A 15794-nucleotide genomic window follows, 5' to 3' on the forward strand; every position below is an offset into this window, starting at 1 on the left:
CATGTAATTCAAACATGTTTCCATTGTAAATTTTTTAAGTGTTAGATTTTTAAATTCTAGAATTACAAAGCAGCATAAAAAGAATTTTCATTTCAAGTTTACAACAAAAATTGTCAAGAACTGATTTTCTACAATTATTTTCTTTAGTAAATGATATTTGCATGGGTAACACATAATACAAGTACAACTTTTCAGCATTGCACACATCTAGACATTTGAAATTACACTGGATGAGAATTAGAAAAAAAAAAAAAAAAATAAAGATTGATATTAACTGGATGAATCTGAAAAAAATGACAAATTTTATACCTCAAATAATTAATTAATATTAATGAATTAATTATTTCAGGTACAAAATGCTTACATTCAGGTAGCAAACTGTTTCAGTTTTTCACAAAGGAATGTTTTTGTCCTGTTTTAGGACAGCTTCAGCTTCTTAAAGTACAGTACACAGGTCACCATTCCAACTGAATTCTAACATTTTTGACATATCAAACAATAATTCAAACTATATTAGAACAAAAATGATGTAGAATATGAAAAATAATTTGTATATTAATTTGAATAAATGAAATTTTATTATAATTTTTAAAATTTTTTGAAAAATATGGTATATGATAATTATGATAGCATTTAATTATAAATTTTTATCTCTTACTATCTTTTCAAATTAAACATATGTTTTACAGGTAACCACAATGACATCAGATATTATAAGCAGATATAACAGAGAAGTAAAGGATATGAAATTTATCCAGGGATTAAACACAAGCTTGGCATTCTTTTTGTATGATTTATTATCCATAATGGATAGAACGTATGTTTTTTCACTTATTAAGGTATTATATTCAAATTTATACTTTTCATTACAGATAATATAATTATTAATAAAATATTAAGATTTATGATAATATTAGTGAACTGTAATATATTAAAAATAAAACTTTAAAAAAAAAAACCAATATGCTATGGCCTATCATTATGACTATTGATAGGCCATAGCAGTATTACAAAAAGGACAATACAGTAGAAGACAGTTTTGGGTAATTGATCACATTTGATAGTAAAAACATGAAAGGATAAATGCATAAAGTAAAACTATTAATTTTAATTCTAGTACAATAGTAATAAAAAGGTTAAGGCATACAAATTTAATACACACAATTGATAAGCAATAATGAAAAAAACTGTTTTATTTATTAAAAACAAGGTAGTCTTTGTTTTTAATAAATAAAACAGTTTTTTTCATTGTACTACAATGTACTGATGAAACTTTGAATTCAAAGTGAAAGTACATAGTAAGTATAAAGTACAGTACTCACTTAAAAATTATTTATTTACAATTCTTTCTTTTTGACTCTGTTAAATCATTGGTTTGACGATCAAGCAAGATTGTCAGGAGAACTGAAAAATTGCTTCAGATTGCATTTCTAATCATGCCAATGCTGTTTCTAATGCATCAAATGTTGTGACTTTTCATCATGTTTTTTCTGTTGTACTATAATAGATAAAACATAATGATAATATTGAAACTGAGATAGCTCAATCAGAAGATTGCTGACAATCATTATTATGTAAAAACTTTTGTAATTTCTGGAATTAGTACTCTTCAAAGTTAATATTAGTTAATTAATTTTTCAGATAATTTATTTTTGGATAATCACTGCTTTATTGTATTAATAAATACAATGTTTTTAATACTGTAATATTTACAATATATTGACATTATATAATGTGAAAAGTGTTGATTAAATAAAATTTGTTTTAGTAAAATGTACATCATTTTAATTCTCATCTACAAAATCATCCATTTATTGAGTTTACAAAATCATTAATTAATGAGTTTTTTTGCACTTAAAATAGTGCAAAAAAACTCAATAATATTGAATATATTTATAATAAAATTAATACAATGGGTGATTGGTTAATGAACATAATCTGTTCCAAGACTGTTCGTTAACCGATTATTGATTTACCATAGATTTTTATGGGAATTTGATTAATTTGTTCCGGAGACTCCAAAAAATAAAAAATATATACTTTTTTACTACTTTTATTTATATGTAATAATAAAAATACATATATATGCAGTCTTGCATTTTTATTAGTCATGTTTTTTCTGTTTGTTGGGGTTAAAGAATCTGTCCAATGTCAATTACTTTTCTCTCTTCTTCAGGATTTTTTGGAAGTAATTAATAGTATTGTAATTGTAGAGATCCCCAACCCCATTAACCTTATTCTGATTTGGATGCCACTTGGATGATTGTTGTTCTGACATCCCTGGAGTTCTTCTGTCGTCAGATCAGTTTCAGGTTCCATTATGAGCTTTAAAATGCTCTTTATTTTTCAGATGTGATTTTCATTACTCCATTAGTAGCTTGAGACTTCTTATATCTTTCATAGCTAAGATTGTGCCTACTGTAGACCTGTTCAAGCCATATTGCCTAGCAACATCAGACATCTAGCACCCACTTTCTACCTTGGCTATTATCTCTTACTTGGTTTCTACAGTGAGCACAGTTCTTGACACTCCTCTTTTTAGGCTCCATAATATTATCATTTTCTTTTTTAAATAAAAAGTGCAGAAAAGCACTTCCAAAAATTCGGAGAACAAAAATCAACTAGCCACAAAAAATTATTTAAATGCAAGGCCCGAATGAAATTTGAAAAATGGTATTAAAATGTTAACGAATATCCAATGGGACAGTTAAACTTTTGCCTTTTGTAAATAAACCCCGACGCAAAACTTAACAAGTACCTGTCTGACAGTTTCGTGAAGACTATAAAAAATTATTTGTGAGAAAGGTAAACAAAAAGCTGGAATTACAAGGGAGAGTTTCAAAATTCGGCTCGCTATCTGAACTGTTCGTTAACTGATCACCCACTGTATATTTTTATCAGATTCCAATCTGTCATCAGGAAAACATAATATATTTTAATTAATACAAAATGAATAGCATAACTAAAAATAAAGTTTGTCAAGTTCTCTAAAAATACTTTCTAAATATAAAATATTAATTTTTAAAAATATATATTTACATATAAATTATATATGTAAATGACTATGTATTACATGAAAGTAAATTTATGGAATAGATTTTTGTATTACATTTAATTATGACATATTATAAATAGTTTTTACTTCATGTTTTTAACTTAGTATTATTTATTGTATTTAACAGACTTACTGTAAGCAAATGTCAGCTAAGATATCATCTCTGCCAGATGCTGGGCATCTTATCACCTTAAAACTTGAATTTTTAAGGATTATTTGTAGTCATGAACATTTTGTTACATTAAACTTGCCTTTTGCAACACCAGTTAGTCCCTCACCAGCAACATCTCCATGTCCAAGTGTAGCATCATCAATTTCACAAAGTTCATTTGTATCAACAAGTACTCTTACAGAAAAAGGGAATTTTGCTGAACTTTCTGTGGAGTTTCGTCAGCAACATTTTCTAGTTGGTCTTGTATTGTCAGATCTTGCAACAGTTTTAGAAATTAAGTATGTTTTTTATAATTTCTTAAACTAAAAATTTGTAAGGCTTTTTATTATAAATTAGTTTTTTTATTATTTTATCAAGTAATCCGGCTGTTCACGCAAAAGCTGTCAATACTATTCGTAATTTGTTAACATGTCATGACTGGGATCCAAGGTTTGCTGAACCAGAATATAAAGCAAGAGTAGCTGCTCTGTATTTACCACTCATTGGAATTGTTATAGATACGCTCCCTCAATTATACGATTGGCAATCAGAAGCCAAAAGTAAGATTTGATTTTAAAATTAATTTTGAAACTAAAAGTACTGTTAAGGTTTCCTTACTAATAATTTAATACATTTTGCATTCGTTTTCATATTTTCAAACATTATTAAAATAATGTCCACTGCTCATGCCAATTAAATATATTTTTTTTCATTTGCTTTCCAACTATTGGAGTATTTTAAATATTTCAGGTATGCGTTTTGGAATAATATTTTATTTATCTATATTATAAAACTGTATTGACATTATTCACTGACTCACACATTAATATTTGATATATTTGAGTAGAAATGATTTCTTATAGAAAAATAAAATAATTCAGTTGAAATGGGATGTTTAATACATTATCAAAAATCTGTGATCTTGAAAAACACAAATATTCTAGTGCCAGGAGATATCAAAGTTCTCATAGAATGTTTGTTTGCTATCAACTGCTTGTATGCTATCTCATAGAATGTGATAGCATACAAGCAGTTGATGTGTACTAATTTGCTTCATATTATTTAAAATTACAATGTTCTGTTTTGTTTTGCCATCAAATATTTTTATTATGGTAAAATTTTTATTATTTAATTAATAGCAGGAAAATAATGATGCAAAAATATCAGGGATGGAACTCCTAGTAATAAATAAATAAATATATATACACATATATACTTGAAGTTATAATCACTCTGTATATATCTTGTTGTATTGAATATTTTATCTTGTAAATGGGATAGAGATATAAACGAAAACATCTCATATTGAAATCTTGTAATTCAAATACTCATAAATAGAAATCACACTATATATTAATTCTGTTATTTATTTATTTAAAAAACTTTTGAATAGAATGACACAATGATTGCCTCATTTATACATTAAATTCATAATTCAAAATAAATTTATGGAAACTTTTTATTTACTTTGTAGGTCGCTCTTTGTCTTCTAATTCAGATAATACAGATTGGAATTCTATCAATCAGTCTGTTGCAATGGCAATTGCTGGTTCCAATATAAAACATTCAAGTGTTGATTCATATGATCCTTATCAACAGGTATTAATTAATAGAAATTAATCATTAAATTTCAGTTATATATAGAATACAAAATTAGTCGAATATCTTTTTAGTAAAGAAAATATGTAGTACACTGGTTAATTTAAAATTTTTTAAATTTATAATGAACACGATTATTAAAAGTATATGTGAATACAATTAAATTGATATTATTGATCAATCTAAATTTTAGACTCGAAAGTGCCAATTGAAAGAAGATGTAACACGTCATTTGTTATGCTGTTTTCTTTGGGTCATAAAAAATGTTGAAGATAGAGTTTTGAAACATTGGTGGTCAGAATTGGCTCCACATCGAGTGCATCAGTTATTAGAAGTTCTTTTTATATGTGTCACAGGATTTGAGTACAAGGTATATTTTAATTTTTGTAGACATTATACAATATAATTTATAGTAAAGCAGATTTTTANACAATATAATTTATAGTTAACTATTATTTATAATAATTATTTTAATCCTGATTAAAGATGTTAATACATCATATAAAAATATGATACAATACAGTTGCAATTCATATAATCCTATTTTACATGATTTGAAATAATGCATCCTTAAATTACAAATGGTAATAATAAATAAATATTACATGTAAAAGTTAAAATAATACACTGTATACTGACACAAGTTCAAAAATAACTCAGAAATTTGACTAATTCAAGAAATAAGATTTCAATAACTAATATTTGTTTGAAGTTGGTTGGGAAGAAATGTTACTTAATATATAATTACAAGTTAATTAATTTTTTTTTCAAATAATGCATGTAAATTTTCATATTAATTATTTAAAAATATCTTGTAATGATAATTCATCTGCATAAGCAAATGTAGAATATGTTTTGTAAATGTGTAAGTATTAGTACACATATTTATATGTCAAATAAAAATTTTTTACTCCATGCAATTTATACAATAGAAACTTAAAACACAACTATTTTATTATTTATTTTTGTTTAAAGTAATTATTGAAAAATATAATTTACAAAAATTCTTGCCAAAATAAATATAACTTTATTCAGTAATTTCCTACTAATTTAAAATTTTGTTTTAGTTGGCAATTTAATTTACAAATTAATACAAGTAATCATTAGAAATGAAATAAATCAGAATTATTTGTATGAAAAATAATACATAAAATCCAATAATCCATCTCATGTGAGCAATTCACAGTTTATTAAAAATTAATTGTTAAAAATATTATCATCTTAACGTATTATTGAGATGTATCGTCTATCAAATATTAGCATTAAAAATTTTTGAAATATGAATATAAACAATAGTTGAAAATTACAAATTTTGTTGATATGCAGGAAACAAACAGTGAGAATGTTTTTGTTGTAGAAGCAAACAGACATATTTGTTAAATAATAACACTCAAGAGTGAGAACTTCCCATTGAACTCAGAATTTATGTACTTCAGGAAAGTTCATCATTAATAATAAACTTTTAATATTCAATAACTTTGATGTAACTTGATTTTGACTAGTGCAGAAAAAATAGTCCTGATGATGATAAAAATCATTAATTGCATATTTAATATTTTTATTAACTATATTGGGTGATTCATGATTTTTCTGTTTCAGATACATACAATTATATGTAATTCAGGAAATTATATACATGACAGTTAAAATCAATAAATGTAAAAAACTCTTAACATCAAATAACTTGAATTCAATACTCTAGGGTAAAAGAGAATTAAGAAGATTTTGTCAGCAAAGTCTTAGAAAAACATCTGACATTAAATCACGATTAGAAGATGTAATTTTGGGTCATGCTAGTGCAAGAAGTGAAATGATTATGAGAAGGAAAGGTATTTATTTATATTAATTAATGATGATTATTGATTTTATTAAATTACTAGTTTTAATTTTGATGACTTAAAATTAGAACGAAATCCACCATCACCTAATCCTTATCAGGGAGATAGACTTCGCTGGAGAAAGGATCAAATGCAGTGGAGATATACATCAGAGCAGTCGGAGAGGTAATTTTTTACATTTAAAAAATATTTAAGATTTCAAATAAGAAATGATCAGAAATATTAATTTAAACAAAAAATATTTATAGACCAAAAATTGAAATAGACACAGAAGCTCACATTGAAGGGAATTTATCAACAGAAATTAATATGGTTCTGCTTGACACTTTAGAGCTAATTATTCAAGTTAGTATAAATTTTTTAAAAATGTGCTTGTAATTTACATTTTTTGTAATATATCTTACTTTTTTTTTATTTACAGACAGTTTGTCAATCAGATTCCCTACAAGGACTTCTCAGTATTGTCTTGAGAGTTTTGTTACATGCTCTGGGTTGCAACCAAAGCACTATTGTATTGCAGAATATGTTTGCAACTCAACGAAGTTTAGTATTTAAGGTTAATAATATGTTTTTTTTATATATAATTAAAAATTATATAATACCATACTTCATTAAATATTTATCCATAATTTAAAAATCAATTTACTTTTATTTAAATCTAATATTTTTGGTAGTAATGTTAACTTCATAAATTATTAGTAACATAAAATTGTAGCATTTAACAACAATTGCAAATGTTTAAAAAATAAAAATAATTTTTGTATATATTTTATTTTTATATTAAATAACTTGTAAATATATTATGAGAAGGTTTTCAAAAGCCATATTGAACAATCAAAACTTTTTAAACTAGACCAATAAAATTAATGATAGAATCAATTTTTTTACATCTATGTAACATTTGGCAATTTAACATTGAATGGAAATTAAATATGAGTATTAATATAATATAAAACAAAATAAAATAAGTAAGATTATAAGATTTTTTTCCCTTAGAATAATGGATTTTCAAATTAAATATGTAAAACTCTTAAATTTAAATATACTTAATTGTATATGTTCTAACATTTTGATTATGAAAATTATATTTCAGTTTCCAGAGCTTTTGTTTGAAGAAGAAACTGAGCAGTGTGCTGATCTATGTTTGCGTTTGTTAAGGCATTGTAGTTCATCTATAGGAACAGTTAGATCTCAAGCATCTGCATCATTGTACTTGTTAATGAGACAGAATTTTGAAATAGGAAATGTAAGAAAATTTATAATAAATTATTAACTTACTACCATAAAGTTCAACAGTTAATAATTCAATATTTTATTGTTTTCTCAAAGATATTGTAATTAATTCATTTTCATAATTTATTTATTTCAATATTATATAAACAATGATAAAGTCACTCTTAAAATCTTACATTCTTATGATTAGGAATTTTATACATATGTTTTAGTCATCATATGTTAATTATATATGTAACTAATTTGCATAAATCTATACTTTGTTTCCTTTGAAAGAATAAAAATAGTTTCAGTTTAATTATTTGTAATTATCATATTTATTTTTATTTGATTATTATGATGATGATTTTAATTGTAATGGCCAGTATATTCAGTTAAACAAGTAGAATACAAAGATGATTATGTTTAATATTTATACTAAATTTTAATTCAGATAATGATATAATATCTCAAGACAGAGAGAACATTGTTATTTTTTTATGACTGTCTATACAGAAATACAGTATTGTATTTTATATAATTCAATAAATTTTCTATTAAACAGAATTTTGCTCGAGTAAAGATGCAGGTAACAATGTCACTTAGCTCTCTAGTCGGTACAAGTCAAAATTTCAACGAGGAGTACTTACGTAGGTCACTGAAAACAATTCTCATATATGCAGAAGAGGATAGTGAGCTACAAGAAACTACATTTCCAGAACAGGTAAAAATATAGCATTTTAAATTATATATTTTATAAATATTCAGATATAAGTAAACTATTTTATTGAATATAGTAATTTTCTTTTTCTTTTAATTTAAATTTAAGATTAGAATGAATTAATGAAATCGTTAATTTTTTTTAATCACACACTTCTATGTCCTATCTAGTNTAACTTGCATCTATTAATTATTGTGTACAAAAAAATTATCTATCTCCATTCAATGAATAAATCTTGAATTTTCTTTATATTTGTAACTTTTTAATAATTTTTGAAACTTTATTTAAATTTGATTACCAGCATTAATAATTCAAAAAGCTTAGAACAAAAATATTTAAAGTATTAATTATTCAAATTTGTGTATTTTTAGATATTTAATGTGAATTTTTACAGGTAAGAGATTTAGTCTTTAATCTCCATATGATCTTGTCCGATACTGTAAAGATGAAAGAATTTCAAGAAGATCCAGAGATGTTATTAGATCTTATGTACCGAATTGCTAAAGGTTATCAAAATTCTCCTGATTTACGATTAACGTGGCTGGCAAATATGGCTCAAAAGCACACTGAGGTTTGTTGTTATTTTATATTTTAGCAATAGTTTTACTTGTTACTCATTGTAATATTTTTTCTATGTAAGAGAGGAAATCATGCAGAAGCAGCTCATTGTTTAGTTCACTCAGCAGCTCTTGTTTCTGAATATTTACACATGCTTGAAGATAGATCATATCTTCCTGTTGGATGTGTTACTTTTGAAGTAAGTATACGTTACTGTAAACAAAAGTTAAAGTAATTTTTTCATTAATTCAGTATGTAAAATTATTTGTACTTGTAGAAACTTTCATCTAACATATTAGAAGAAAGTGCTGTATCAGATGACATTTTATCTCCTGATGAAGAAGGTATTTGTACGGGAAAATATTTTACAGAAAATGGTCTCATTGGTCTTCTAGAACAAGCTTCTACATCCTTTAGTTTGGTATACTTATATATCTTTTATATTTGTTAATGTTTCAGATTATGTAAATATAAAATATTAAAAAATACCGTAGACCAGGGATGGAGAAACTGCAACCTTCAGGCCATAACCAGCAAGATAAAGTATAAAAGGATAACAAAGTTAAACTTATTATGAAAATGTTTTCTATTCTCTTCTTCAATAAAGACACCTATCTAAATACAATTTACACATTTTATTAGTGCAAGTATCAGTATACTAAATGTTTATAGTTTTGCATGCAATCTACAATACATCATATGATCTTACAAGTTCTCTCTGAAATAGGATGTGTCTTTCCAATTAAAAAAGTTTCTCCATCTCTGCAGTAGAATTTAGTAATAATATTCATGATGGCAATAAGCAGTCATTTAATACCATTAAAGTTAGCATTTCCAAAACACACAAGCTAAAATACACTTATAAAACGGTTTATTATTATCAGATTTGATTGTAGTTATCAGTTTATTCAGTTAAAATAGGCAATTTTTTAAATTTTACCTCCTCCTCCCTCTTTTGAAAAAATTAAATACCAAACTTTCTAAAGTACATTCTGAACAAGCTATCTCACCTATCTTTCACTGATTCATCTGGTGTTCCTCATATTTGCTTAAGACATCTTGATATTACTAAATGGATTTCTTATTTTGATCAGCTATTTACATATAAGTACTATAGCAATTTGCTTCCTTCTTACTATATTAGCTTAAACCATGAAATATTTTTTGTTTGAACAAATGGAATAAAAATCCCATGTTTTTATGTTTCATTTTGTCATTTCAATATTACTGTCTCTCTTCTTTTTTTTTTCTGTTGTTATAAATCTGTTGTCAATATAGAAAGCATGTTTCACCTAGAGTACCATAAATATATAAATTTACCATAATTTTATCTTATAAATAATTTATGTTTTTATGTGTTTTGTGTTCTCTTGATTTTTCATGTTTTTTATGTTTTTTTTTTTTTTTGTAAATTTTTAAAATTATTTTTAACGGGTTTTGTTGTATTTTGGCAGAAATTATTATCCTTGTGACATCGCCTGTACTAATAAATAATTGTAAGCTGCCATCTTTAACAAACAGTTAGCATATAATTGAAGAAAGAAATACTAGCAGTTTAAACTTCTGTAATATAAACAAATAACTATTAACATTTAAAGCTGATAATGATAGTACAAAAGAAAAAACAATTTAAAAACACCCAATGAACATCTAGGTTGATATTCTTATTTGAAGATAACAATAATTGAAACTCCAATTACAATAAGTTTATTTTAAAGCATTTTGGGAATGTTAATTTTGAAAACAAATACAAAAATAATTTGTCTGTCTTCAAATTAATATATTTATCTTCTTAATATGTCCTCCTTATATCATACAGAAACATACTTAAATCTGAGAGAATTTAAACTTTCTTTAGAGGTTCTCTGTCTAAGATCACTCCAAATTATACTTATGTTGTCTTCAATTATTTTAAAGTAATTTTTTATTTTGAATGTTTATTATTAATTCTGGTCTTTTGTTAAAGATTAACTACTGTATATAAAATTATGAGACTTCATTAAATAGTTATTTATGATTTAATTTTTTTAAATATATGGTTTCATCTTGTTCTGATTTAGTAACTTGCATCTATTAATTATTGTGTACAAAAAATTATCTATCTCACTTTTTTAGGCAGGAATGTATGAAGCTATGAATGACGTATATAAAATATTAATACCAATAGCCGAAGCTCATCGTGATTATAAGAAACTAGCAAATATACATAGTAAATTACATGAAGCTTTTACAAAAATAGATCAACAGGTATATTAAATTTGAGAATTTAATACATTAGATTTATATAATTATAGTAAATTTTACTTCATTAAATAAGTCATTTTGCAAATTAAAATTTTCTTATTAATGTATTTTCATTTTTAGGCTGGGAAAAGAGTTTTTGGTACATATTTCAGAGTAGGATTTTATGGCAATAAATTTGGTGATTTGGATGGAGAAGAATTTATATATAAAGAACCGACCCTCACAAAATTACCAGAAATATCAAACAGATTAGAAGTTAGTCTTAATTTATTTTTAAGTATTATTTCTTTTAAGTAAATAATGTATATAATCATTCTGTTTCTACAGAGTTTCTATTCGGAAAGATTTGGTCCAGAATTTGTTGAAGTAATAAAAGATTCCAATACTGTTGATCCATCAAAACTGAATTCTGAGAAGGTAAAATTATTATTATTTTTGTGAATTTGGTGAAAATAATTAAAATTGGAAATACATTTTATTTCAGGCATATATACAAATTACATACGTAGAACCATATTTTGATATGTATGAATTGAGAGAGAGAGTAACATACTTTGACAAAAACTATAATATTAGTAAGTTTTATTTATAATTTTCGTTACTACTACTAATTATTACTACAGTATTGGACCAGTTATCCAGCAAACTTGTTTTCTGGAATTGGACTAAATATATACTTAAAATATAAAATAAACAACAGAAAGTTAATAATGAAATTGTATTTAACTGATACAAATTAATACACTTCCAAAGCAGAGTCTGTTTGATCATTAATCCTCTCAAATTATAAATTGCCGTGTATATGTAATATTTAAGACGAAAAGTAAGCAAAGAAAGGTAAAGAACGTAATAAAACTAGCATCGTGTGATGTGTATGCCATAGAAATCAAAGCAAAGCAGTTGTGCTGCAGCTTGCCAAATTCAAAAATAGCTGGATTTCTGATAACTGGATAATTAGTCCATTACTATATAATTATTATTGCTCTAACAAACACGTAAAAAATGTTTGTATGTTAAATATGAAAAGATAAGAGAGAGAGATATAATATACAATATTTTATATGATTTATATTTATTTTATATTATTCTGATATGCATTAATTTTGTTTGAAAATTACATTATATAATAGTATTTGTAAGACAAAGGCCTGAAAATAACAAATAACACAAAAACATTGACAATGTAAAGAATGATGAAGTGAAGACAGTTGTCAATGTTTTTGGGTTGATTTTATGTACAGTATATGAAACAAAAATATTATTTGGATTTTTTTACAATTAGTTATTATTTCAACAAATAGAAAAATATGATGATACATTCTTGTTCTTTTTCTTATTGTTAAAATTCATTAGGAAAAAAATTGACTTGTATTTGTCTAGATTAATATAATTTCAGTATCTGTCTTTGGTGTTCTAATAATGTACTTAAAGTTTTATTTAAGCCTGTGGCTGTACATCTTATTGTATGCTTTGCCCTTTTATTTATTTATTTGACAATTTTCCCTGTTCTTTGTTCTTTCTACCTTCTACCTTCTAGAACTTTCTAATCATCTTAATTTCTCTTTCTTTCTTGATGGTGAGGGCCACTTCCTAGAATTCACCGACATAAGTTAACTGAGGGCATACAAAGAGAAGGAAGGTCATTTTTGGGTTGGTGCTTGAGGAGAGAAGATCACAAAAAGGAGAGAAAGTTTAGAGTGTCCAATGCCAGAAAGATGGGTGAGGCTAGAACTTTGGCACTGGAAAAGTATTACGAATTATTCCGCTCTCAAATAGTACAGTTTCATGGCAGATTTATGACATGGCTATGGATTTGGAAACACAGTTAATTCAACAAGTAAAATAAAGTCAAATATTTACTTATCACTTGATTCATCAAGTTGCAATTCCATCAAAGATCAGTTTATTTGTTATGTGAGATAAGCCAGAGAAGGAAATATAAGGGAAGAGTTACTGTTTTATAAAACAATCCCAACAACAACTTCAGGTGAAGACATATTTGCTTACTTAACGAATTTGTCTGTGCTAAAGGCTTGACTTGGATTGATTGTATAGGTTTATGCACTGATGGTGCTGCAGCTATATAAGGGAAGAGTTACTGTTTTATAAAACAATCCCAACAACAACTTCAGGTGAAGACATATTTGCTTACTTAACGAATTTGTCTGTGCTAAAGGCTTGACTTGGATTGATTGTATAGGTTGATGCACTGATGGTGCTGCAGCTGCAGCTATGGCAAGGAAGAATAATGGTCTTGTAACTCAAGCAAAAACTGTAGCTCCAGCAGTAAAATTACCTGTACATGAGACTGACAGAATTAGAACTAAACATCAATCATTTTGTGCAATTCAAAACAAGCTCAAATTTTACATTGATGTTTAAAGTTAGAAAAAAAATTTTTCATGTTTTCACAATTTATATTATTATACACTTTCTTCAGAAGGAATAACTTCCTGATTGTACAATATGTATGGTACAGATATTACCCATTTTATTTGTGCAAAGTGTCCTAGATAGGTATATTTGTATTTTTGCTTCATATTTTCAAAGTTTACCGATATTATTTAATTTATAATAAAAAAAAAAAGCAAATAAATACTGAATACAGAGCAATAAACACTTATGCATATGCTGGGGGAGGCAACATTGTATGCAAGCTGCAATCGGGGAGGCATACTGTAGAAAAGATTGGGAACCACTGTTTCATATCATATTACAATTGTAGTGATTATAGCAGATTTGTATCAATTAATTCAATTAATGAAAAGATATGTTTTTTTATGGAGATTCAGAATAAAATTTGAATTTCTTTTTTTCTTTGGAAAACTTAAAAAGTTTCTGTATTGAGGTCAAATGAATAATTATATTTACCAGTTAAATGTTCTTCAATATAGGACTGTTTTTTCAATTCTGTATCATGAAAAAACAACTGATAGCATCTACTATGTCTAGAGAAAGATACAAAGTTACATTTATAGTATAGAAAATAAGACAATACTTTGTCAACCAAATAAAATGTTTTTAGATTTTATTAAATTATATATTCATTTTGTTATTTTCCAATTTCATTCTTTAAGTTTAGGTTTACCTTTATAAAATAACATTTACATATATCATTTTAGATATAAATTTATATAGTTCTGAGATGAAAAATTGTAGTTGTATAAAAAATTTTTCATGCACTTTATTTAGAACGATTTGTCTACGCAACTCCATTCACTGCCGACGGACGAGCTCACGGAGATCTGCACGAACAGTATAAACGTAAAACAATTGTTACAACAGTAAATACATTCCCTTACGTAAAAACAAGAATTCAAGTGACAGAAAGAAAACAGGTAAATAAAAAAAGAAAATTAGTATTTTCCAAACGTAGTATAGGCTAAATACAATCAATTTTTTAGATCGTACTGACTCCTATTGAAGTTGCAATTGAAGATATACAAAAGAAAACAATGGAACTATCACTTGCTATCAATCAAGATCCAGCAGATCCAAAAATATTGCAAATGGTTCTTCAAGGTTGTATGGGAACAACAGTTAATCAGGTATGTGTAAACTTATAGCAGGAATTAACATTAAAAATCCAAAATGAAATAAAACTTTTTCATGTTCTTACCCCAAAATAAAAAATTTTATTGCAAGAACATTATTAACTCTTAAAATATTTCAGTTGTTATTCATAACTATCAGTTTTTTCTTAAATTATAGATTAATAAAACTGATTTAATGTAGATTTCCTGAAACAAACAATACATAAAGTTTAAAATCCAGAAATAGTTTTAGCATAATTAATTTTCAGTTACCTGTGATTTAGTCTGTAATTTTAAATTATGCAAGCATGAGTAGTTCTTTATTTTAATACCTTACAATGGCAAATGCTTCTGATAGTTTCAGATGGATATTAACTGAACAATCATATAAAAAAGTTATACATACTTTTTTTGAATGAAAATGTATTAGAAATCACACATTAACTTTTTTATAATATTGCATTGGAGGTAAAGTATTTTTAAACCTATATCTCTATCACATCCCAATGTTTTGTCTGTAAACATGTAAAAATCTTATGACTAAATATCACTATGTGATTAATTTTATATATCTAAATATGTAAGTATAATTTTTTTAGATAATTAACTTTTTTATAATATTTTATTACGCATTAATCTGCTGTTTCATTCCCTCAGAAAAATGAAACTATATTCCTAAGGATTTTTGTCTTAAATTAACAGTCGTGGACTTAAAATAAAACGAAATCATTAATAATTGAATTTGCTTGGTGTAGTTTAATAAATTACTTTATACTTTCTGACCCACAAATTTCCTATTTAAGCTAATAATAAAGTAAATAACAATGCATTTCACTGAAGCCATCCAAAAATATATATTTTACCCATAATTTATTTTTAGCGG

At 25.6% G+C, this 15794-nt stretch overlaps 1 protein-coding gene across 1 annotated transcript; it reads left to right on the forward strand.

Moving 5' to 3' along the window:
- The first annotated feature begins 684 nt into the window (after positions 1–684).
- Positions 685–15389, forward strand: LOC111628956 (dedicator of cytokinesis protein 7-like). Its single transcript, XM_023372816.1, has 20 exons — positions 685–839; positions 3183–3505; positions 3585–3766; positions 4705–4805; positions 4999–5175; positions 6508–6634; positions 6712–6808; positions 6892–6988; positions 7065–7199; positions 7737–7889; positions 8421–8579; positions 8971–9147; positions 9217–9333; positions 9412–9555; positions 11250–11381; positions 11499–11633; positions 11706–11795; positions 11863–11953; positions 14571–14716; positions 14783–15389. Exons 1-20 carry the CDS (start codon positions 699–701, stop codon positions 14942–14944), a joined length of 2886 nt encoding a protein of 961 aa, XP_023228584.1. The 5' UTR covers positions 685–698; the 3' UTR covers positions 14945–15389.
- The last annotated feature ends 405 nt before the right edge of the window (positions 15390–15794 follow it).

Source organism: Centruroides sculpturatus, unplaced genomic scaffold (genome assembly GCF_000671375.1).
Source record: "Centruroides sculpturatus isolate CEXI.00-Female unplaced genomic scaffold, Cexi_2.0 scaffold513, whole genome shotgun sequence".
NCBI classification, from domain to species: domain Eukaryota; kingdom Metazoa; phylum Arthropoda; class Arachnida; order Scorpiones; family Buthidae; genus Centruroides; species Centruroides sculpturatus.